Raw genomic sequence first — 25,521 nt, forward strand, 5'->3', positions numbered from 1 at the left:
TTTAAGCCAGTCACATGACCTTTAGGCCACCCCCCCGGTCACCTGATCATCAAGCCACACCCACCTGGACACATGGCTGGCGAGCCACACCCACAATTGCTGTTGTACATTGAGGACTACTACCTCTATTGGTGGAATAGTTACGACTCTTGCTTCCCCAGGGGGGTAAATGCAGAAATATGACATAAATGTAAGTACTCCGAGTCTCCCAATTAATATCTGTCTTGAGACATTTTCCCGGGCAGCTTTCAAGGAAATGAATTGGACCGAGAGAAGAGCAGAACGCTTCTAAAAAAAAAATAAATTTTTTTTTAAACCACCGTGAAGCTTAAATCTGCCTCCGTTTTGTTATGATGGATGGCCCACCCTTAGATAGTCTTGTTTTATTCAGAACGTTAATTAATTTAAATGGATGAAAAAGTGGGCTACAAGCTCCAGTGACTGGTGGACGGGAGAGGGAAGGGGAGAGGGGCGGGGAAGGGCGATCCTTGAATGCTAAGCATGTTTCATTAACTGGGTTGCGACAACGGTTAGCGAAGCCACGTTCTGGAAATTAAGGGGAAAATAATGGAGTGACGGGAGAGAGGAGCGCTCGGGTGGAAAAACAGCTGGGCTCAGCAAGACCGGGACAGGGGGGGGGGAATGGGCAGCCTTGTCCATTAGTGGGGATAATGGGAGGGGTGGAGAGAGGGGTGGGGAAGGGCAGGCAGGGGGGGTGTCCAACTTACCGCTGCTGCAAGTGCTGATGTGCACACACCTCTGGGTGACCAGCGGGCGGGTGTGCGCATCGGAGTGAGATTTGGCCTCTGCGCATGTGCAGGAAGTGAATCTTGTGAGAAGATGCGCAGGCCTGTGAGATTTTGATGATTTTTTTTTTGCTTCGGCACATGGGTGGAAGCAACAAAAAAAAAATCACCAAAAATCACTGGAATCTCTCGCACACGGGCGTCCTGTTGCAAGATTTTGCTTCCTGGGCATGTGCAGAAAGCACATCTTACTCCGATGTGCAAGCGCACCCACACGCCACTCCATTTCCATAAATGGAAAAATAAATAATCTATCTGTCAGTCTGTCTGTCAGTCTGTCTGTCTGTCTGTCCATCCGTCCATCCATCCATCCATCCATCCATCCATCCATCCATCCATCCTCTATCTATCTATCTATCTATCTATCTATCTATCTATCTATCTATCTATCTATCTATCTCTATCTATCTATCCATCATTATTCTATCTATCTATCTATCTATCTATCTATCTATCTATCTATCCATCCTCTATCTATCTCTCTATCTATCTATCTATCTATCTATCTATCTATCTATCTATCTATCTATCCATCCACTCACTATCTCTCTCTCTCTCTCTTTCTCTCCATCCATCCATCCATCCACTGTCTGTCTGTCTGTCTGTCTGTCTGTCTGTCTGTCTATCCATCCATCCATCCATCCATCCATCCATCCATCCATCCATCCATCCATCCATCCATCCATCTCCCTACTTACCTATCAATCATCTACAGTATCTCTCCCTCTCCACCTCTCTCTCTCCCTTTCTCTCTCTATCTCTATATGTAGGTCTTGGCATATTCAGGTCTTTTCCCATGTAAGGTTGATATGGACATGAGTTCCCCAGAAACTTTGGGATGTATTCCTATGGTAACAACCCACCCCCCTTAATTTCACTCTTTCCTTCTTTGGTTTTAACTAGATTTGCTCAGTCAGTCGGTTTTGACCTTCTGTTGCACGGAGACGGCAATATGACCTACCTGAAGCCCGACTTTCTATGACGTATCCAGTGATGGGTTTCATGCCCGAAACTCCCTCCGTCCAGTACAAAGTGAGCCCAGAGGCAGATTTGGAGACCAGCACGTGTAGTGGAGAACCAGGAGATCCTGTAGGAGTGGGTCAAAGGAAAAACCGGTTGAGACACGGGAACAAATAGATAAATAATAAAACACAGGAGACAGAATCATAGGGCTGGGAGGGAACTTGGAGATCTTCTAGTCCAACCCTCTGCTCAAGGCAAGAGACCATCCTATCATCCTGAAGAAATGTCCAATCTCTTCTCTTCAGGGCTGGAAAAGGCGGGAAGAAGCCTCCGTGGGGCATCTCTAGGAATCTCCTGGGAGGAAACAGAGCCGAAAAAGTCAGGGAGAAGCCTCTATGGGGCCTCTCTAGGAATCTCCTGGGAGGAAACAGGGGCGGAAAAGTGGAGAGAAGCCTCTGTGGGGCCTCTCTAGGAATCTCCTGGGAGGAAACAGGGCCGGAAAAGGCAGGGAGAAACCTCTGTGGGGCCTCTATAGGAATCTCGTGGGAGGAAACAGAGCTGGAAAATGTGGAGAGAAGCCTCTGTGGGGCCTCTATAGGAAACTCCTGGGAGGAAACAGGGCCGGAAAAGGTGGGGAGAAGCCTCCTTGGGGCCTCTCTAGGAATCTCCTGGGAGGAACCAGGGCCTCCACCCTCCCTGTGGTTTCCCCAATCACACACATTATTTGCTTTTACATTGATTCCTATGGGAAAAATTCCTGCTTCTTACAAACTTTTCTACTTAAGAACCTGGTCACAGGACAAATTAAGTTCGTAAGTAGAGGTACCACTCTATATACGTTTGACCTGCTCCTCAGATCTCTCTCACCTGCCGCTGGCCCAGCAGTGACATTGGCTTGTAGTTCGGGTCCGTAGATAATAGTCCTGGCTTGGACTCGGAACAAGTAGGTCATTCCTTTGGTGAGATCTCGGACTTTTAGCCAGCGCTGCCAATTACTCTGGATGTCCACAGTTACCACTTTGCTCACCCCTAGAAAAAAAAAAGGTGGGGGGGAGAGGATCAAAAGAGTGTTCAAAAGAAAAAGAAAGGAGGGAGGGTGGTAAAAGGATCAGGAGGAAGGAAAACAAGCGAGCAAGCAAGGCCGTGAGAACGGCAGAAACGATGCCAACTAGATTACTGGCGAAGTGACGATCGAGCCATTTGCTAAAGAAGCTTTTCTTACAATTAGTGGGAATTTAAGTGGCAATAATGGGCAATTTTTCGGCAGAGATAAGTGTAATTAGACTCTGGGCTTGATAAGTGGAGGCTGGCGAGAGGCGGAGGGGGAGCCTTACGGGGTTGGGAGATTTTCAAGAGGCTGGAGATTATCGTCCCTGATTACCCAGGGATGAAAGAAAGGGGTGTACAGAAGCAATTGTGGCTTGTAGCTTCTCTCTGGAAACCCAAACTGACTCCGCAGGGGTCTTTTAACCTCCATCATTCTGTCGAATGGCTCCCGGGGAGAAAAATTACTCAACCACAGCCTTTTATTGACCAATGTCTCAATGTCTTGGGCAGCAGAAAAGTAAATATACATCCCTTAGCGCTTCCCCTGTCTACCGCTGGTGGGTTAGTTTTCTTCTAAAAGAAGGGGGAAAGATGAAGGGAAAGAGGCAACAGTTGGGAGATAAGTGAGCTGATATGCATGGTCATGAAAAAAAATTCTTTCAAATCAGTCTAGAACAGTGTTTTTCAACCAGTGTGCCACGGCACACTAGTGTGCCGTGAGACATGGTCAGGTGTGCCGCGAAACTTGGAGAGAGAAAGAAAGCAAGAGAGAGAGAGAGAAAGAGAAAGAAAGAAAGAAAGAGAGGGAAAGAAAGCAAGAGAGAGAAAGAGCGCGCGCGAGAGAGTGAGAGCAAGAGAGAGAAAGAGAGGGAGGGAAGAAGAGAGAGAGAAAGACATAGAGGGAGGTAGGGAGGGAGAGAGAAAGAGAGCAAAAAAGAGAGGAAGGAAGGAAGAAAAGAAAGAGGGATGGAGAGAGAAAGAAAGAGGAAGGAAGGGTGAGAAAGAGGGAGAGAGAAATAGAGCGAAAGGGAGGAAGAGAGAGAGAATTTTTTTGTCCAAACTTTTTTTAGCCACCCCCTCCCCGCCCCACTCAATGTGCCCCAGGGTTTCGTAAATGTAAAAAATGTGCCGCGGCTCAAAAAAGGTTGAAAATCACTGGTCTAGAACATAGAAGATTGACGGCAGAAAAAGACCCTGTGGTTCATTTAGTCTATCCTTGTATTTTATCTTAGGATGGATCTATGTTTATCCTAGGCATATTTCAATTCAGTTCCTGTGGATTTACCAACCACGTCTGCTGGAAGTTTGTTCCAAGCATCTACTCCTCTTTCAGTCAAATAATATTTACTCACGTTGCTTCTGATCTTTCCCCCAACTGACCTCAGATTGTGCCCCCTTGTTCTGGGATTCACTTTCCTATTAAAAACACTTCCCTCCTGAACCTTATTTCACCCTTTAACATTTTGAAATGTTTCAATCATGTCCCCCTTTCCCTTCTGTCCTCCAGGCTATACAGATTGAGTTCATAAATCACGAAGTCTTTCCTGATAAGTTTGATGCTTAAGACCTTCCACCATTTTTGTAGCCCGTCTTTGGACCCGTTCAATTTTGTCAATATCTTTTTGTAGGCGAGGTCTCCAGAACTGGACACAGTATTCCAAATGGGGTCTCACCAGCGCTCTATGCAGCGGGATCACAATCTCCCTCTTCCTGCTTGTTATACCTCTAGCTATGCAGCCAAGCATCCCACTTGCTTTCCCTACCACCTGACCGCACTGTTCACCCATTTTGAGACTGTCATTCATTCATTCATTCATTCATTCATTCATTCATTCATTCATTCATTCATTCATTCATTCATGTATTCATGTTGCTTGTATCCTTACAATTTACAGTATTTTAATATTGATTGTTTCTTGATTGCTTATTTGTACCCTATGACAATCATTAAGTGTTGTACCCCCTGATTCTTGACAAATGCATCTTTTCTGTTATGTCCACTGAGAGCCTATGCAGCAAAGACAAATTCCTTGTGTGTCCAATCACACTTGGCCAATAAAGATTTCTATTCTATTCTATTCTACTCTATTCTATTATGTTCTATTTTCTATTTTCTATTCTATATTCTATATTCTGTTGTGATTCAGTCTGAGGCTCCTCAGGGAACGGCTGGAACTCTGCCGGCTCCATGCTCAGAGGGGGAGGACGAGGAACAGGAGGAGGACCAGGCAGACGGGGAAGAGGAATGTCAGGACGAGGAGGAGGGGGAACAGCCTGAGACCCCCAGGGGGGAGCTCTCCCCAGAGAGTAGCCTGGAGTCATTGGATGAGAACGCACAAGCCATCATAGATATGAGGCAGAGAAGGGCAGCACAACGAAGGGGACAATTAGCCAGGTATTTCCATCCCTAATAGGCAACAGCTGGGTTTGGGTGTGGTTCTCCTCAGAAAGGTTGAAAAGGCAGGCCCGCCCTTCCTGTATTGTGGAGAGTTATCTTTTGGGAGTCCTGTGACCTCGCTTCGATCCTTGGCGTCTCTGATTCTGGCTTGTGGCCTCGAAGGCTGAAAACTTGGGGGAGGCATGGGTTTTATTATCTACAGTGGTGTGTGTGCCAGCAAGAAGCCTGTTGTATTGTCTGGCCGTCGTGACTCTTCTGTGAAGCTTCACAGCATTCCAGTTTGTAAGAACAGTTTTTGTTATCTGTGTTTGTTTTCAAAGATATAAAAGGACTTTGCTTTTTACCAGCATGTCTGGATACTCTTTTTAGTTGGTGTTGGCGTCTGGGGGAACCCAGACAGAACATATTCTATATTCTATATTCTATATTCTATATTCTATATTCTATATTCTATATTCTATATTCTATATTCTATATTCTATATTCTGTTATATTCTATTCTATTCATGTTCCCCCTTCTGATCTAAGGCTTAAAATCTGAGCTTTCCTTTTCAGAGTTCGAAAAAGAAGCAGTGGCCTTCTTGAGGCTCATTAGAAAATCAATACTTCCTCCCTCCCTCCCTCTAGACGTCCTCCTTTCTACTTTGACTGCAAACCTGGCAGCTGGTATTTGTGGAAAAACCCAGGAGCGCCAACCGTCTCGGCAGATAATTGGGAAGCCAACAATAGGTGGCATCTCCACAAAACTTAATTTTGCCTGGACTGGTTCAATCAACTTCAGCACTTTCCAAAACACTTTGGTTCAATTTCTGCTTCCAGCTGCAATTTGAAATCCCGGAATCGGAGGGGAGAAGGGTTAGGTCAAATACATCGAATGCTGCTCACTGTCTCTGGCGGGATCGTCCAATTTTGTCAAGTCAAATCCGGAGAACAAAAACGCAACGATATTGTTATTTAAAAGAGGGGCGAAGAATGGCTCTAGGGTTAGTTTGTTATCACCGGATATTAGGGGAATTGATTTTTTAAAACAGGCTGCGAGGAGCGAATTCATAATACTAGGAAAATTCAATGCACAGAGGAGAAAGTCTGCAGGAAGAACCACAGACAGCCCTTTCTTTAAAATAACATTTACAACAGCGTGTAGATTTATATCTGCTTCCTAGCGCTTTTCCAGCCCTCTCTAAGCGGTTTACAGAATCAGCCTTTTGCCCCCAACAATCTGGGTCCTCATTTGACCCACCTCGGAAGGATGGAAGGAAGGAAGGAAGGATGGACAGAAGGAAGGAAGGAAGGAAGGAAGGAAAAATAGCAATAGCAGTAGCATTTAGACTTATATACTGCTTCACAGTGCTTTTACAACCCCCTCTAAGTGGTTTACAGAATCAGCCTCATGCCCCCAACAATCTGGGTCCTCATTTGACCCACCTTGGAAGGAAGAACGGAAGGGAGGGAGGGAGGGAGAAAGAAAGGAAGGAAGGGAGGGAGGGAGGGAAGGAGGGAGGGACAAAGGAATAGCAACATCACCTAGACTTGTATACCGCTTCCTAGTGCTTTTACAGCCCTCTCTAAGCGGTTTACAGAATCAGCCTCTTGCCCCCAACAATTTGGGTCCTCATTTGACCCACCTCGGAAGGAGGGAAGGGGAGGGAAGGAAGGGAGGGAGGGAGAAAGGAATAGCAACAGCACTTCGGAAGGATGGAAGGCTAAGCCAACCTGGACCCTGGTGAGATTCGATCTGTCAAATTGCTGGTCCGGACCAGTTCTATAGAACCAGTACCGGGAATTTCCCCCCATTCGCCAAACTGGTAACAACAGCTGGCTGGACACCCCCCTGAACCAGCTCTATTGGCAGTGCCGTTGGTGCCGCCATCTTGGTTTTTGCTTCTGCACATGTGCAGAAGATGTTTTGGGAGTTTGTATCCCTGTGCATGCCCCCCTCCCCCCCATGCGGTGTGTGATGAAACAAACCAGCAGCGAGGTAAGTCAGCCCCCACCCCTGGTCTAATCACACTTGGCCAAATATTCAACTGAAGCCTTCCATCCAACTCCAACTTAGTCTTTGCCGAAAGGAAATTGAACATGAACGGGAGTGTCAAAAGACACAAAAGACACAAAATCTTCAGAAGAGAAGGATTGAGGGGTTGTGATTTCTGACAGTCCCAAAATGGGTGAGCAGTGTGGTCGGGCGGTAGGGAAAGCAAGTAGGATGCTTGGCTGCATAGCTAGAGGTATAACAAGCAGGAAGAGGGAGATGGTGATCCCCTTATATAGAGCGCTGGCGAGACCCCATTTGGAATAATACTGTGTCCAGTTCTGGAGACCTCACCTACAAAAAGATATTGACAAAATTGAACGGGTCCAAAGAAGGGCGACAAAAAGGGTGGAAGGTCTTAAGCATAAAACCTATCAGGAAAGACTTCATGAACTCAATCTGTATAGTCTGGAGGACAGAAGGAAAAGTGGGGACATGATCGAAACATTTAAATATGTTAAAGGGTTAAATAAATGTTTTTAATCGGAAAGTGAACCCAAGAACAAGGGGACACCATCTGAGGTCAATTGGGGGAAAGATCAGAAGCAACGTGAGAAAATATTATTTCACTGAAAGTATAGCAGATACTTGGCACAAACTTCCAGCAGATGTGGTTGGTAAATCCACAGGAACTGAATTGAAACCTGCCTGGGATAAACATATATCCATTGTAAGATAAAATACAGGAAATAGTATAAGGGCAGACCAGATGGACCATGAGGTCTTTTTCTGCCGTCAATCTTCTATGTTTGTATAAGATTAACTGCATCTCTGCCATGGATCGCCCACCTCCCGAGGCTAACCGATCCTTCTCGGGGGGGTTGCTTACCTTCAACTGGAGCCAAAGGTTCGTAGATCACCCGATAACCTTGCAGGATCCCGTTGGCAGCTGTTGGCTCTCCCCAAGACACGTTAAGTGCCGAGCATGTGATTTCAGAGAAGACCAAGAAACTGGGGGCACCGGGGGCTGCAAGAGAATCAAGGCAGGCTTGGTGTCAGTGGGATCATAAGGGTTGCACCTGCACCGCACAACCTGGATTCATTTGAACATGTTTTGCTTCTCACCTTAACGTCTTCACAAGAAAAAAAGAAGGAAGACCAGTTGCCTCCTGAAAGAGCACCTTTGAGTCAACCATGACTTGGATGACTGGGAATCTCTACAGATGTTGAGTTGAAAGTGCAACATATATATATATATATATATATATATATATATATATATATATATATATATATATATATATATTTGTTTTCGTAAATTTTCACGGGTATATGTATGTAGATTGTTCTGAGTTCGGGTTTTGCCCTGTGTAATATTTTGCATGTTTATGCGACGTTTCGGTGAAATCACATTCACCATCATCAGGCTAAAGTTTCCAAGCTTCGTGCTGTTGTAAAATGGAATGTCTGCAACTGTCATTTCTTCCTAGTGTATATCTCCACCCCCACACTATACAGCAATGTCGTTTAGCGGGACCCAGGAGAAGAGCCTTCTCTGTGGCGGCCCCTACCCTCTGGAACCAGCTCCCCCCGGAGATTAGAACTGCCCCCACCCTCCTTGCCTTTCGTAAAGTTCGTAAGACCCATCTCTGCCATCAGGCATGGGGGAACTGACACATCTCCCCCAGGCCTATACAGTTTATACATGGAATGTTTGTGTGTGCGTTTGCTTTTAATAATGGGGTTTTTAGTGTTTTTAAAATTATTAGATTTGTTTTTTACATTGTTCTTGTTATTGTTGTGAGCCGGCCCGAGTCTATGGAGAGGGGCGGCATACAAATCTAATAAATAAATAAATAAATGAATGAATGAATGAATGAATGAATGAATGAATGAATGAATGAGCGAGCGAGCGAGCGAGCGAGCAAGCAAGCAAGCAAGCAAGCAAGCAAGGAGCAAGCAAGCAAACAAACAAACAAACAAATAAATAAATAAATAAATGTATATTTTATTTTATGTATGCTGAGAGCATATGCACCAAGACAAATTCCTTGTGTGTCCAATCACACTTGGCCAATAAAAATTCTATTCTATATATATTTATATTGCTAGTGCAGCCAGGCGGGGACACGATTGAAGGATTGACTAAATGGTGGCAAAATGAGATACAAGCAGAGGTAAAAGAGATGGAAAATATAGTAGAAAATATAAGGAAAATTAAAAATACAAGAATCGGGGAAATGAGAAGGAAAATATTACATAAGTGGTATTTTACTCCCGTTCAACTCGCACACTTTCAGCAGAAGGTCAGGGGGAACTGTTGGCATGGGTGTCAAGATAAAGGAGTGTTTATGCATATGTTTTGGGAGTGCAAAAAAGTGAAAGAGGACATTAATAGAATGTTAAATACACAATGGACAATCACTAAGGAAATGGCAGTACAGTGTTCCCTTGATTTCCGTGGGGGATGCGTTCCGAGACCGCCCGCGAAAGTCATATTTCCGCGAAGTAGAGATGCAGAAGTAAATACACCATTTTTGGCTATGGACAGTATCACAAGCTTTCCCGGAACACTTTAAACCCCTAAATTACCATTTCCCATTCCCTTAACAACCATTTTCTCACCATTATTACTGGTACTCACCATTGAATAAGACACTTAGTGATCCTGATATTTATAAACATCATTATTTATTAACAATAATTATTTTTTTTGTTATTTATTTGCAAAAATTATTAGTTTGGCGATGACATATGACGTCATTGGGTGGGAAAAACCGTGGTATAGGAAAAAAAACGTGAAGTATTTTTTAATTAATATTTTTTGAAAAACCGTGGTATAGGCTATTCGCGAAGTTCGAACCCGCGAAAATCGAGGGAACACTGTACTAGTTAAAAGCAATGCGATGGGAGAATTTAGAGAAATAAAACAAGCAGCGATAGAAAGCACTCAGGCGGTAATAGTTTTGGGTTGGAAGGATGCGACAAAATGGACCATGCAAAATTGGTATAGGTACATGGTGGACCATATTCAATTTGAAATGATGGATAAAGGGATAAATTCGGATAATGAAACTGAATAGGGACAACTGATGTGACGGTGGGACAAGGTAAGACGATATATGACGAGCAAAATCCGAGACCAAGCTACAAGAAATAAATTGGAATCACTCTATAATATGTAAATAGATATATTGCTCTTGGGTCAAGTGGACTATATAAGAAACACCCCTGATTTGGTGGTGGGGAATGTGTGTGTGTCTGTGTGGTGGGCACATTTCACTAGGCACTGTTTTATGTTGTGTGCATATTAAACTTGTTAAAAATGAATAAAAATAATAAATAAATTTTAAAAAAGAGTTGAAAGTGCAACTCATGACATGTGCTTGGTGGAAGGGTCCTTCCCGTGCTTACCTGCCTGGAGGGTCCTTCCTTCCATAGGGCTGGTCTTGGGTCCATCCCCTGCTGCGTTAAAAGCGGAAATGCAGACCAAGTACCTGGAGAAACTAGTCAGGTTTTTGAGTCGAATGCTTGTATCCGGTAGGAAGAGAACCTTCACTTTTTCAGTGTCATTCTGACCATCTTTCTCCCAATAATAAACCTGGTTTGGGGAGGGGAAGGGGGGAAAAAAGAGAGATAAGCCCAATAGTCTACCCTTCAAGTTCCCATGCCATCATTTGTAATTCCAATTCTCAACCAGCTTGATACCTGTTGGGTCACTGGCAGGGAAAACTGGCCCTCATTTGACCCACCTCGGAAGGATGGAAGGCTGAGTCAACCTCAGCCAACTGAGATTCGATCTGCCAAACTGCTGGCAGCCAGTGATCAGTAGAAGTGGCTTGCAGTACTGCACTCTAACCATTGAGCCCCGAGGAAGGAAGGAGGGAAGGAAGGAAGGAAGGAGGGGAGGAAGGAAGGAAAGAAGGAAGGAAGGAAGGGAGGAAGGAAAGAAGGAAGGAAGGAGGGAGGGAGGGAAGGAAGGAGGGAAGGATGAGGGAAGGAAGGAAGGAAAGAAGGAAGGAGGGAGGGAAGGAAGGAAGGAGGGAAGGAAGGAAAGAAGGAAGGAAGGAAGGAAGGAGGGAAGGAAGGAAGGAGGGAAGGAAGGAAGGAAAGAAGGAAGGAAGGAAGGCGGAAGGGAAGGAAGGAAGGAGGGAAGGGAGGAAGGAAAGAAGGAAGGAAGGAAAGAAGGAAGGAAGGAAGGAGGGATGGAAGGAAGGAAGGAAGGAAGGAAGGAGCGGTTCACAGAGACTCAGCCTCTTGCCCCCAACAATCTGGGTCCCCATTTCACCAACCTCGGAAGGATGGAAGGCTGAGTCAACCTTGAGCCTACTGAGATTCGATCTGCCAAACTGCTGGCAGCCGGCAATCAGCAGAAGTAGCCTGCAGTACTGCACTCAAACCACTGCGCCACTGTGGCTCTTATTTAGAAAGCCCCAATCCACTTTCCCCTAATTCCCTAGCAGATCCCCCTGCTTTGGCATTGGAGAGCCACTTCTGAGTGTAAATGGTTTACCAGGTGCACCCAAAGCTCACCAGGGACCTGATCTCACTGTCCAGCTGAGAATCTGCTTTGGTGTTTACAAGCCCAGAGATCGGAAGGATTTGTGCCAAAAACAGAAGAGAAGGTACATGGGATGTTACAGCCAGTGGCTGCTTCTGCCCAAGAAGTGATGCCAGCTTCTGGGATTGGCACAGGTGGAAGCCGTACCAGGCCAAGCTCCAAGAACAATCAGGAGAACAGCGTTTCAGAGTTTGAGAAGCCAATTGTTAGTTACCATATTTTTCGGAGTATAAGACACACCTTAGTTTTTGAAGAGGAAAATAGGGGAAAGAATCTGCTTACCAGGGATTCATCTGGCTCGCGTCCTTAGCCAGCACATTATTTTATCCCCTGGCTTAAAAAAACTTTATTCGGAGAGAGTAACAATGAAAGAGCTTGCAAGCCAGTAAAAGCTTGGAACATCATTAGCACCTGGAAAGAAACTTATTCGGAGCAAGTGGAGCAATGAAAAAAAACCCTGCAAAGACTTAGGGCTTGGAAAACATTCTTTGCAGAGAGTAACAATGAAAGAGCTTGCAAGCGGGCAACAGCTGGGAACATTGTTAGCACCTGTTTGGGGCTGGAAAGAAACTTATTCGGAGCAAGTTAGAGCAATGAAAAAAACCCTGCAAAGACTTAGGGCTTGGGAAACATTCTTCGCAGAGAGTAACAATGAAAGAGCTTGCAACCTTGTAAGAGCTGGGAACATTGTTAGCACCTGGTTGGGGCTGGAAAGAAACTTATTCGGAGCAAGTTAGAGCAATGAAAAAAACCCTGCAAAGACTTAGGGCTTGGAAAATATTCTATGCAGAGAGTAACAATGAAAGAGCTTGCAAGCGGGCAACAGCTGGGAATATTGTTAGCACCTGGTTGGGGCTGGAAAGAAACTTATTCGGAGTAAGCTAGAGCAATGGAAAAAACCCTGCAAAGACTTAGGGCTTGGAAAATATTCTTCACAGAGAGTAACAATGAAACAGCCTGCAAGGTAAGAGCTGAGAAGATCGTTAGCAGCTAGTTAGGGCTAGCGGGGGGAGCTACATCCAGAGTATAAGACACACCCAAATTATCAGCCTCTTTTAGGGAGGAAAAAAGTACATTTTATGCTCCGAAAGATATGGTAAATTTATTCTTGGAGGAGATTTTTGGATCTGGGATAGCCACCAGACTGCTAGCTGGTAACAATCACCTGATGTGTTTTTCTCCGACTTGGCCTGGTCTTCTAATGCCAGCCTTCCTAAGAAGAGGAAGAGGAGGAGGAATTGGTTCTGAGTAATTACTCTGGCAATATGCAGATTGGATTGCATTTGCATATTTGACACTGGGCAGTTTCGAAAGGTCCCTGGAAATGAATAATAATAGTTGTGGGCAGTGTTCCCTCTAATTTTTTTGGGAGGTGGGCGGAAAAGTATAGTGTCTGAGCGGCAGTCCCTTTGGGACTGGGCGGCACAGAATAAATAAATAAATAAATAAATAAATAAATAAATAAACAAACAAACAAACAAACAAACAAACAAACAAATAAAAAACCCACCCTGTTTTGCCTCAGAGAATTTCAAAATAAAATACTGTACTGTGTGTCTATAACAGTGAGCTCATAATAGGGCAACTCTATCAATATCAAAATGCCACTTAAATAGTTGAGCTAGTTTCAAACTAGATTTTGATTTTCTTTCTCTCTTCCTTACTCCCATTCTTTTTCTTTCTCTTTTCCTTCCTCTCTTTTTTCTATCTGTTTCTCTCTCTTCCTCTCTCTCTCCTTCCCTCTCACTCTTTCCCTCTCGGCTTCTGGGCAGGTTTGAAAAACTCTGAGTTGATGATGATTTTTAAGTGAGCGATTGCTCACTGCTCAGCTTAGAGGGAACTATGGTTGTTGGACGGCCAAGGATTTTCTGCCCGGAAAGCAGTGGTGAAATCCAATTTTTTTTAAAGTACTGGTTCGGGTTCTCAAAGGATAGAGGGTCCATTGGCTGAGGATGATGGGAGCTGAAGCCTAAGACACCTTTCAGATCCATTTGCGAACTGTGTCCCCCAGGCTGGGAAAAGCACTGTTGTATCTATGCAGAGTCTTTAGTTGTTTGTTGTGGGTTGTCTTTCTAACTCATTAAGATTGAGCCGGGGTGGCGCAGCAGGTAGAGTGGTATACTGCAGACCACTGAAGTTGACGGTAGATCTGCAGGTCAGCGGTTCAAATCTCATCACCGGCTCAAGGTTGACTCAGCCTTCCATCCTTCCGAGGTGGGTCAAATGAGGACCTGGATTGTGGGGGAAATAGGCTGGCTCTATTAAAAGGTGCTATTGCTAACATGTTGTAAGCCGCCCTGAGTCTAAGGAGAAGGGTGGCATAAAAATAGAATGAATGAATGAATGGATGGATGGATGGATGGATGGATGGATGGATGGATAGATAAATATATATTTATCCATCCATCCATCCATCCATCCATCCATCCATCCATCCATCCATTCTATTTTTATGCCGCCCTTTTCATTAGATATATAAGGGGAAGGGCCTTCGTTAGATATATAGGGGAAGAGCCTTCTCTGTGGTGGCCCCGACCCTATGGAACAAACTCCCCCCAGATATCAGAGTTGCCCCCACCCTCCTTGCCTTTCATAAGCTCTTAAAAACCCACCTCCATCGTCAGGGATGGGGGGAATTGAAATATTCCCTTCCCTTAGGCTTATAAAATTTATGTAAGGTATGACTGTATGTATGACTGATCTCTTAAATTGGGGTTTTAAAAATTTTTTATATTAGATTTGTTTACGTTGTCTTTTTACTGTTGTTAGCCGCCCCGAGTCTGCGGAGAGGGGCGGCATACAAATCTAATAAATAATAAATAATAATAATAAAAAATAATATATATTGGAAAGACCCTGAGAGAGGAGGACCAGAAGGAAGAATTAAAAACGACAGAGTTAAATAACCAAATTGTTCATGTTTGGGGAAACCAGCTTGGCTTGGGAGATCTGTGTTTCCTTCTCACTCAAAGAGTCCTCAAAAAACGCACGAAGTCTAATCTCTGGAGGGCACCTCTGCCTTTACTTGCCTTGTAGCCTTGAATGTTTCCGTTCTGGCTGTCCACAGGTGGAGGGTCCCAGGTGATCTCCAGCTGGCTGGCAGACACGGCACTCAGGTGGATATTCTGGGGAGGCATCGCAGGAGCTTCGGAGAGAAAGACAAGAGGAGAGGTTGGGAGGAGGAGGAGGCATTGATTTGGCTGACACCAAAGCCGGAGGGAAGATGATCTCACTAGATAGACAGAAGGATCGTCCTGCCTTAGATGGCTCTCGTTTTTGCTGATAATCTCAGTACCTTCTCTAGAAACTCACATCACCAAAGGGATTCCTTTGCCAAATTCTTTCATCAGTTTTCCAAAGTCCATCCATCCATCCTTCCTTCCTTCCTTCCTTCCTCCCTCCCTTTCTCTTCCTCCCTCCCTCCTTCTTGCCTTCTTCCTTCCTTCTCTCCCTCTCTCCCTTCCTCCTTCCTTCTTTCCTCCCTCCCTCCTTCCTTCTCGCCTTCTTCCTTCCTTCCCTCCTTCTCTCAATTTTCCTTTCCCTCCCTCCCTTCCTCCTCTCTCTGTCCTCCCTCCCTTCCTCTTTAATTCCTCCTTCCTCCCTCCTTCTTGCCTTCTTCCTTCCTTCTCTCCCTCTCTCCCTTCCTCCTTCCTTCTTTCCTTCCCTCTTCCTCCCTCTCTCTCCTCCCTTCCCTCCCTCCCAATTCCTCTCTCCCCTTCCTTCCTTTCTTCTTTCCTTCTCCCTCCCTCCTTTGTTCTCACCTTCTTCCTTCCTTCCCTCCTTCTCTCAATTTTCCTTTCCCTCCCTCCCTCCTCCCACCTCTCTCTGTCCTCCCTCACTTCCTCTTTCCTTCCTCCTTCCTTCTCTCCCTCCTTCCTTCCCTCCCTCTCTCCCATCTTTTCTTCCTCCTTCCTTCCTTTCATTTCTCCCTCCCTCTTCCTTCCTTCCCTTCCTTCTTCCTCCCCATTTCTCCCTCCCTCCCTTCTTTTGCAAATCACCAAGAAAGCAGAGCCTGAAACCCAACTGTTGATGTCCCTCCTGGTCATCAGTTTGGAAACACAGACTTATTTCCATTCCGAAACTGCCCCCCCCCCCCCCCAGCAATGTTTTTAAAACCAGAAATCAAATGGAAGATGAATTCTTTCAGGAGTCCATTGTCAGGGAAACACACACACAAATACACAAACACAAATCCCCAATAGTAGAGCTCTCTTCTCTCGAGGGTTTCGCAACCGCTTTGTCGAAGCGACGTGAACATTTTCCCCTGTAAGCATTTGGAAAGCTTGATCCGAGTGGGGGGATTTAATTTGATTGGCATTGTAGGCCTCTTAATTATCTGCCAGGATTGAACGGTGGGGACGTAAGTAGGATAAATAAGTGTGTGTTATTTTGACTGGTGAGATTAGCCATTAAAATTGAAAAGCCCAGCCAGGTTTTCTATCTCCTAACGGCCCCCAACCAACCAACTTCAGCAGCTGTGGGCAAGTTCTCCAGGGCTGTGGCTGCCTTCAGCATCACCGCCAGAGTCTCTATGGTCACCTCCAAAGGATCCAACAAACGGCATTCCTTTGGAGGTCTCTGGGACCAGAGGTTTGTCCTTCCAGGCTTTTGGACACGTGCTGGAGCCCATCCTCAGGGAATATATCCTGGGGGGAGAGGCGTTCCATGGGGATGGGCTCCAGCATGGGTCCGAAAGCCTGCAAGAACAAACCTCTGGTCCCAGTGACTGGCTCAGATTGGATCCTGGGATGAGTATGTTGCCTTCATTCCCAACTTCATTGGTCAGATATTTCCATTGACTTTCCAACTTCCTCTCCTTTCCTTTTTCCTTTCCTTTCCTCTCCTCCTCCTTTCCTTTCTTCCCCCTCTCTCCCTTTCTGTTTTTATTTTCCTCCCTCCCACCCCTCTCTCTCCTCCTCCTCCCTTCCTTTTCCCCTTTTATTTTCCTCCCTCCCTCCCTCCTTCCCTTCCCTTCCTCTTCCTTTCTTTTCCTTCCCTTCCCTTTTCCTTTTCTTTCCTTCTCCTTCCTTCCTCCTTCCTTCCTTCCTCCTCTCCCTCCCTCCCTTCCTCCCTCTGGTGCCTTCCCTTCCCTTCCTTCTTTCTCGTATCCATCTCCTTCCCTTTTTCCTCTCCCCTCCTCCTTTCCTTTCTTCCCCCCTCTTTCCCTTTCCCAATATATTTTCCTCCCTCCCTCCTTCTCTTCTCCTCCCTCCCTTCCTTTTCCCCTTTTATTTTCCTTCCTTCCTTCCTTCCCTCCTCCCTCCCTCCTTCTCTTCTCTTCCCTTCCTCTTCCTTCCCTTCCCTTTCCTTTTCCTTTCCTTTTCCTTTCTCTTTTCCTTTCCTTCCTTCCTTCCTTCCTTCCCTCCCTCCGTCCCTTCCTCCCTTTGATGCCTTTCCTTCCCTTCCTTCTTTCTCATATCCATCTCCTTCCCCCTTCCCTTTTCCTTCCTTTCCCTGAATCTTGCCTTTGCTCCCCAAACGGATCAGAGCGTAGATAGCCAGAGGCACCGGCTCCTCCGAGGCAGCCGCGAGAGCCCAAGAGGGCCTGCCCAAGGGATGCCAACTGCTTCTGTCCAATTGCCACGCGAGCTCGATGCCCATTCAATGCCTCACAAATAGAAACCGCAGACCATTTGCTGCTCCAAAGGTAGCTCCAATTATCTCCCCCTCCGGTGGCGTCTTCTTTTACAGGCTCTGACCTTCATAAGGCACGTTGTTATTATTATATATTTATATATTTCCTCCCTTGTCCCTCGCTGGGGTTATAAAATAAAATAGTAATTAACACCCACTCTGCCTGACACCAACTATTTATTTTGTTCTAACTGCGCCGCTTCCTTATTACTGCTGCCCACCCTGCCGTTAATGGAAATGTTAATAACCAGCACCAGGTTGTTGTGACAGATGCTTGAGCTCATTATCAGAAATTCTTATTTACCGCTCCATTAAACGACAGAATCACACACCCAAAGGGGGGGGGGGGGAGAAGGAAAGGGGGGAGAGAAAGGGGGAGGGGAGAAAGGATTCCATGAAACTAACTGGGAAGAATTGGAGCAATGGGAAAGTGCAAAAAGCATAGACATTTGGGAGGGAGGGAGGGAAGGAAGAAGAAAGGAGAAAGGAAGAAGGAAGGAAGGAAAGAGAGAGAGAAAGGAAGGAAGGAAGAGGGAGGCTAGGGAGAGAAGGAAGGAAGGAGAAAGGAAGGAAGGAAAGAGAAAGCATAGACATTTGGGAGGGAGGGAGGGGAGGAAGAAGAAAGGAGAAAGGAAGAAGGAAGGAAGGAAAGAGAGAGAGAAAGGAAGGAAGGGAGGGAGGAAGGAAGGAAGAGGGAGGCTAGGGAGAGAAGGAAGGAAGAAGAAAGGAAGGAAGGAAAGAGAAAGCATAGACATTTGGGAGGGAGGGAGGGGAGGAAGAAGAAAGGATAAAGGAAGAAGGAAGGAAGGAAAGAGAGAAAGGAAGGAAGGAAGGAAGGAAGAGGGAGGCTAGGGAGAGAAGGAAGGAAGGAGAAAGTAAGTAAGGAAGGAAGGAAAGAGAAAGAAAGAAAGAAAGACAGGAAGAAAGTAAGAAAGAAAGAGGGAGGGAGGGAGGCTAGGGAGGGAAGGAAGGAAGAATGAAGGAAGAAAGAAAGAAAAAGAAAGAAAGAAGATGGAGGAAGGCTAGGGAGGGAAGGAAGGAAGGAAGGCGAAAGGAAGGAAGGAAAGAGAAAGCATAGACATTTGGGAGGGAGGGAGGGGAGGAAGAAGAAAGGAAAATGGAAGACGGATAGAAGGAAAGAGAGAGAGAGAGAAAGGAAGGAAGGAAGGAAAGAAAGAAAAAGAAAAAAGATGGAGGAAGGCTAGGGAGGGAAGGAAGGAAGGAGAAAGGAAGGAAAGAGAAAGCATAGACATTTGGGAGGAGGGGAGGAAGAAGACAGGAAAAAGGAAGAAGGAAGGCAGGAAAAAGAGAGAAAGGAAGGAAGGAAGAGGGAGGCTAGGGAGAGAAGGAAGGAGAAAGAAAGAAAGAAAGAAAGAGGGAGAGAGGCTAGGGAGGGAAGGAAGGAAGAGATAAGAGTAGACAGGAAGGATTAAATGATAGTGATGATACTAATTAAATGACTATTATTTTATGAACTTGTTTTCTCGAGCTAAAAGACATTTCAATTCCTCGGGGTGCACACTGTACACACCTACAGATACTGAAAACGATGGAGGCATTTGATGCACCAGACCAAAAAAAAAAAGCATTCAGCCCCCTCCTCCCCAGATATACAAAATCCCCCCCTTCTAGCCCATCTTTTCTTCAAGCAAGGCATGAAAGCACCCACCCCTCCCCACTTTGAAAAAAAATCTTTGCACAAAACCAAGAGATGAACCTGACTCTTTAATGTCGGTTTGAAGAGCCCGGCTCCCCTTTAACAGCCTAGATTGTCTGGGCTTCTTTTTCCCCTGCTTTCTCAGTCAATGGCGAGAAAAGAAGCATCCATATGGATTTTCTTAAATAACTTTTAATTCCCCCGAAATCTTTTTTCAGCAGATAGGAAAGAAGACAATCCACGCACCCCCCGGAGGGAAGGAAGTTGGGGAGGTTACACAAGCGAGAGGGAGGAAATGGCTCCTTTCCCTCTTTTTCCGACTTGATTGACAGCCGGGGGCTCATCGATGGATGAATGATGCAAAGAAAGAGAGATGAATTAAGGGCTGATTTTGCAACAAGGAAACTCATCGATCCTGCCCTTGTTCCCAAACCGAGTGCCGACAGCGCAAGTACATCTTTTTATATGCTTATTCTAGCGCTTTGCAGCTCAGATGTGCTCCAGCTGTTCGGTTCGCTAAAAGGAAGATGCTCGCTTTTCATCATCCAACAATCAGATTTTTAGAAAAGGGGTTTGTTGGAGGGGGGAGGGTGTCTACATGCGGCTGGAGTTGAGGGAGGGGGAAGAGCTGCTCATACTTCTTTTCCCGAGAGCAGAATCTTTGGAAATATTTTGGGGTTCCTGGTGATGCTTAAAAAGAAAATAGTTGAGAAGCACTGAGTTAAATGCGCTATTGGTTTGGAGTCATTGCATTGCCAATATCCAAATCTAGTTCTCAATGAATTCCGATGACCTTCGTCTACGAGTGCCAATTTAGCTTTGACTGTTAGTTGACCAGATTCTTGTGTATACTGTAGGTAGCAATAATAAATTCTTTGGTGCTTTGAACTCGGTGAGTGTTCCTGGTTCTTTTGCATCTGATGTTTATAGACACAATGGTCTTTGGTTTGTGGTTTACAACAGCTAGGTCCCCCATCCAAGGGACGCAGCTTCTGCTCTGGCAATCTCATACTACTCACCAGAGCCTACAAAACTTTTGCCAGACCCATCCTTGAATACAGTTCATCTGTCTGGAACCCCTACCACATCTCGGACATCAACACCCTTGAAAATGTCCAAAGATACTTCACCAGAAGAGCCCTTCACTCCTCCACTCGAAACAGAATTCCCTACGAAAGCAGACTATCAATCCTGGGTCTAGAAAGCTTAGAACTACGTTGCCTAAAACACGATCTAAGTATTGCCCACAAGATCATATGCTGCAACGTTCTACCTGTCAATGACTACTTCAGCTTCAATCTCAACAACACAAGAGCACGCAACAGATTCAAACTTAATATTAATCGCTCCAAACTTGACTGTAATAAATATGACTTCAGCAACCGAGTTGTCGAAGCGTGGAACTCATTACCTGACTTAGTAGTGTCAACCCCTAACCCCCAACATTTTTCCCTTAGACTATTCACGATTGACCTCTCCAGGTTCCTTAGAGGTTAGTAAGGGGCGTGCATAAGTGCACCAGTGTGCCTTCCATCCCCTGTCCAATTGTCTCTCCTTATCTCACTTATCTTTTCTTCCTTTCAAATATGTTCACCTATACTTTTATGTCTTTTGTTCTATTTGTTTCTTTATTTATATTATTACATATCTATTCTCTTCAATGTGTATCATGTATTGGACAAAATAAATAAATAAAATAAATAAGCTGTGGTTCTCCAAACCTTGCTGAGCTACAGCTTGGTACAGCTGGCTTTTACGCAGGTCGCCCCGAAAGTAATGCACCACATTTTTTTTTCTCAGCCTACACTAATGTTACAAATGTGAAACTTTAGATATACATTATTTGAATGGTCAGGAGTGCGTGTGTAAATTTTGCCTTTCTTCAGACAGATAGCGTAGCTGCAGCCGTGTTTCGAAATGGCGGCTGTAAGGGATGGACGTTACAAGGAGTGCGTCGTCATTGAATTTCTCACTGCGGAGAAAGAAACTGTTGGGAACATTCACAAACGTTTGTGTACAGTTTATGAAGAATCTGCAGTCGACAGAAGTACGGTTAGTCGCAGAAGACATTTTGAGGATAACGAAGAGGTGATTCGCCCAGTTCAGAAATGACTTCGTGACCACATCTCGCTAGAGGAAGGCCACAAAACAGGATGGAGATTACGTGGAAAAAATAGGGAGTATAGAACATCCTTCTTTCTTGTATGTAAGTTTCATTGTGTTCAATAAATAATTGTTGAAGAAAAAAATGTGGTGCGTTACTTTTTGGGTGACCCTCATGTAAGCATAATGTATCAATGCTCTACCCATGTTCAGGAACACCATTCTTTGGTGAGTAGACAAGAAGGCACATCTTTCCCCAGTTCCTCTGGTTTTCCGAGGTGTGGTGGGCTCCATAATGTATGTATGTATGTATGTATGTATGTATGTATGTATGTATGTATTTATTTATTTATTTATTAGATTTGTATGCCGCCCCTTTCCGTAGACTCGGGGCGGCTCACAACATAATAAAACAATTCATAACAAATCTAATAATATACAATTTAAAATTTAAAATAGTTTAAAAAACCCATTTTTAAGCAGACATACCTACAAACATACCATACATAAATTATATTGGCCCGGGGGAGATGTCTCAGTTCCCCCATGCCTGACGACAAAGGTGGGTTTTGAGGAGTTTACGAAAGGCAAGGAGGGTAGGGGCAGTTCTAATCTCTGGGGGGAGCTGGTTCCAGAGAGTCGGGGCTGCCACAGAGAAGGCTCTTCCCCTGGGGCCCGCCAACCGACATTGTTTAGTTGACGGGACCTGGAGAAGGCCCACTCTGAGCTAATACCCGAGCTCAGCTAGTCTACTTGTCTATTTTAGACAACCAAGACAACTAGACACAAGAACAGTTTTTTCCCGAACGCCATCACTCTGCTAAACAAATAATTCCCTCAACACTGTCAGACTTTCTACTAAATCTGCACTTCTATTTCTACTAGTTTTTCTCATCCTTCCTATCACCCTTTTCCTCTCACTTAGGACTGTATGGCTGTAACTTGTTGCTTGTATCCTAAGATTTTTATTAATATTGATTGTTTCTTCATTGCTTGTTTGACCCCTGACATTAAGTGTTGTATCACAAGATTCTTGACAAATGTCTCTTTTTCTTTTATGTACGCTGAGAGCATATGCACAAAGACAAATTCCTTTTGTGTCCAATCACACTTGGCCAATAAAATTCTATCCTATCCTATTCTATTCTATTTTCAGAGATTAAAATGGCATCGCTCCAAAGTGTGTGTTGTTAGAATCAGTGCAATTAGTTAATCGACTTGTTTTACCTACATAATTTAATAAAGTTGCCTCTTCTTCAGGGACCAGTTTTGGAATCGTTGCTGTTAATCAGACAGTTATTAAGGAGTGTAGAGACAAATCCAACACCTTACCTAGGCAACGAGGAAGTTCTTGGGATATTTGCCCAGAAATTCTCTCTTCAGCGTTGCCTAAAGCAGCTCTCATGGTGGAAGACGGGGAAAATTACCGAATTATTGATGCAGTCAGGAAGTGCCAAAGAGAAAAGGGCTATTGCCATGAATAATATCCGGAGTTTAGAATGTGTTCTTAAGGGCAAATTCAGATAAAGGTTGGTCCTTTGCCTAAACACATTTGTGAAACTAACTCCTGCATACTTAGAGTTTTAAAGGGGGTGACCAGGTTGAATCTGAGGGAGGCGTCAAGTAGGCTATCCGTCTTGAGTCCATCCATGCCCAAAAGAGATCTACGCCCTACATGGCATGGGACCGCCTCCTGCCACATGAATCCCAGCAACCGATTAGGTCCCACAGAGTCGGCCTTCTACAGGTCCCGTCAACTAGACAATGTCATTTGGCGGGACCTAGGGGAAGGGCCTTCTCTGTAGGGGCCCCAGCCCTCTGGAATCAGCTCCCCTGGGAGATTTGTACTGCTTCAACCCTCCTCGCCTTTTGAAAGAATTTGAAAACATATTTAGGCTGCCAGGCTTTGGGTCACCAGACCCCAGCCTCTGCCCAGTGAATGTGTAGAATGTTGTAGTGTGTATTGAAAGTATATTTTTTAAATGTTTAGTTTTTTTTAAAAAAAATTAAATTAATTATTCTATATATTGTATTTTTATTGAATTGTTGTAAGCCGCCCCGAGTCCACAAGGAGGGGCAGCATATAAGTCCAGTAAATAGATAGATAGATGATAGATAGATGATAGATAGATGATAGATAGATAGATAGATATGATAGATAGATATGATAGATAGATATGATAGATAGATAGATAGATAGATAGATAGATAGATAGATAGATATGATAGATAGATAGATAGATAGATAGATAGATAGATAGATAGATAGATAGATAGATAGATAGATAGATAGATAGATAGATAGATAGATAGATAGATAGATAACATTGTGGACAGCTCACAACCCACAAGAGGTCAAGGTCCTCTTAGAACAAGAGGCCAAGGTCCTCTTTGAATACGATGGATGGACATCATCATAAAGAACCAGGGTGGTGCAGTGGTTAGAGTGCAGCCCTGTAGGCTACTTCAGCTAATTGCTAGCTGTAGTTCAGCAGTTCAAATCTCACCATGGGCTCAAGGTCGACTCAACCTTCCGAGGTGGCTAAACTGAAGACTCAGATTGTTGAGGGCAAGAGGCTGATTCTGTAAACCGCGTACAGAGGGCTGTAAAAAGCACTATGAAGCGGTATATGAGTCTAAATGCTATTGCTTTTGTTATCATCATAATACTGCTGAGGCTGGGAAGGACTCGTCCCACGCCCACTGCATCCCCCTCTGGATAAAATCAAATCCCTCTGGGATGGAGGTGAGCACACATCACTCTCTAGCTTCGCCACTCCACAAATCCAAGCACTTAACCAAGAATTAAAGGAGCTGTAGCCCCCTCACATAACCCGTTGGAGTCATGCTGAGCGGTGCTTATGAGTCATATTAACAGCTCAATGAGCTTTTAATGAAGCACTCAGCTGCTCCAGCAGCCCGACCAAAGCAAATGATTTCTTTGCATTTCCAATCTTATCGGCGGTGGGGATTTCAGGGTGGCAGATAAAATGCTCCAACCGTTGTCTCTGCGAGAAAGAGCGAGAAGAGCGACAAAGATGATGAGGGGAGGGGAGGCTAAAACATAGAAACATAGAAGATTGACGGCAGAAAAAGACCTCCTGGTCCATCTAGTCTGCCCTTATACTGTTTCCTGTATTTTATCTTAGGATGAATATATGTTTATCCCAGGCATGTTTAAATTCAGTTCCTGTGGATTTACCAACCATGTCTGCTGGAAGTTTGTTCCCAGCATCTACTACTCTTTCAGTCAAATAACATTTTCTTACGTTACTTCTAATCTTTCCCCCAACTAACCTCAGATTGTGTCCCCTTGTTCTTGTGTTCTCTTTCATATTAAAAACACTTCCCTCCTGAACCTTATTTTATTTATTTATTTATTACTTGGATTTGTATGCCGCCCCTCTCCGAAGACTCGGGGCGGCTCACAACATGTAAAAAGACAAATCGTAAGTAATCAACAATTTAAAATTTTAAAGATTTAAAAAACCCCACAAACTAACAGACTCACACACAAGCATACCATATATAAATTCAACGTGCCCAGGGGGGGGGGGGGATGTTTCAATTCCCCCATGCCTGACGGCAAAGGTGGGTTTTAAGAAGTTTGCGGAAGGCAGGAAGAGTAGGGGCAGTTCTAATCTCCAGGGGGAGTTGGTTCCAGAGGGCCGGTGCCGCCACAGAGAAGGCTCTTCCCCTGGGGCCCGCCAACCGACATTGCTTAGTTGACGGGACCCGGAGAAGGCCCACTCTGTGGGACCCTTTATTGAACCCTTTAACATATTTAAATGTTTCGATCATGTCCCCCCTTTTCCTTCTGTCCTCCAGACTATACAGATGGAGTTCATTAAGTCTTTCCTGATACGTTTTATGCCTAAGGCCTTCCACCATTCTTGTAGCCCGTCTTTGGACCCGTTCAATTTTGTCAATATCTTTTTGTAGGTGAGGTCTCCAGGACTGAACACAGTATTCCAAATGTGGTCTCACCAGCGCTCTATATAAGGGGATCACATCTCCCTCTTCCTGCTTGTTATACCTATGAAGAACTGGGCATGGCTGGTTTAATGAAACCAAGGACCAGGGGAGACAGGATAGCAGCCTTCCAATATCTCAGGGGTTTCCCCAAAGAAGGAGTCAAGCTATTCTCCAAAGCACCTGAAGGTAGAACAAGAAGCAATGGGTGGAAACTAAACAAGGAGAGAAACAGATTAGAACTACCATGTTTTCCCGAAAATAAGACACTGTCTTATATTAATTTTTGCTCCCAAAGTTGTGCTACGTCTTATTTTACGGGTGGGGTGCCTTATATTTCTCAAGTAAGACAAATTCTCAGGCAGAAAAGCTGACACCCCCAAAGAAAGTGTACCGTACATTACACTG

At 44.8% G+C, this 25,521-nt stretch overlaps 1 protein-coding gene across 4 annotated transcripts in view; it reads right to left on the minus strand.

The window, feature by feature from the left end:
- SDK1 (sidekick cell adhesion molecule 1) overlaps nt 1-25,521 on the minus strand; it is a 601,127-nt gene that overhangs the window by 35,245 nt on the left and 540,361 nt on the right. For all 4 annotated transcript variants that reach the window (XM_070761314.1, XM_070761317.1, XM_070761313.1 and 1 more), the window contains exons 36-40: nt 14,777-14,892; nt 10,601-10,787; nt 8,076-8,213; nt 2,637-2,798; nt 1,768-1,893 (exon numbers count right to left, since the gene is read on the minus strand). In XM_070761314.1, coding sequence (XP_070617415.1) covers nt 1,768-1,893; nt 2,637-2,798; nt 8,076-8,213; nt 10,601-10,787; nt 14,777-14,892 — 729 coding nt within the window. The remainder of the gene's footprint in view (nt 1-1,767; nt 1,894-2,636; nt 2,799-8,075; nt 8,214-10,600; nt 10,788-14,776; nt 14,893-25,521) is intronic.

This window comes from Erythrolamprus reginae, chromosome 9, assembly GCF_031021105.1.
Source record: "Erythrolamprus reginae isolate rEryReg1 chromosome 9, rEryReg1.hap1, whole genome shotgun sequence".
Taxonomy (NCBI): domain Eukaryota; kingdom Metazoa; phylum Chordata; class Lepidosauria; order Squamata; family Dipsadidae; genus Erythrolamprus; species Erythrolamprus reginae.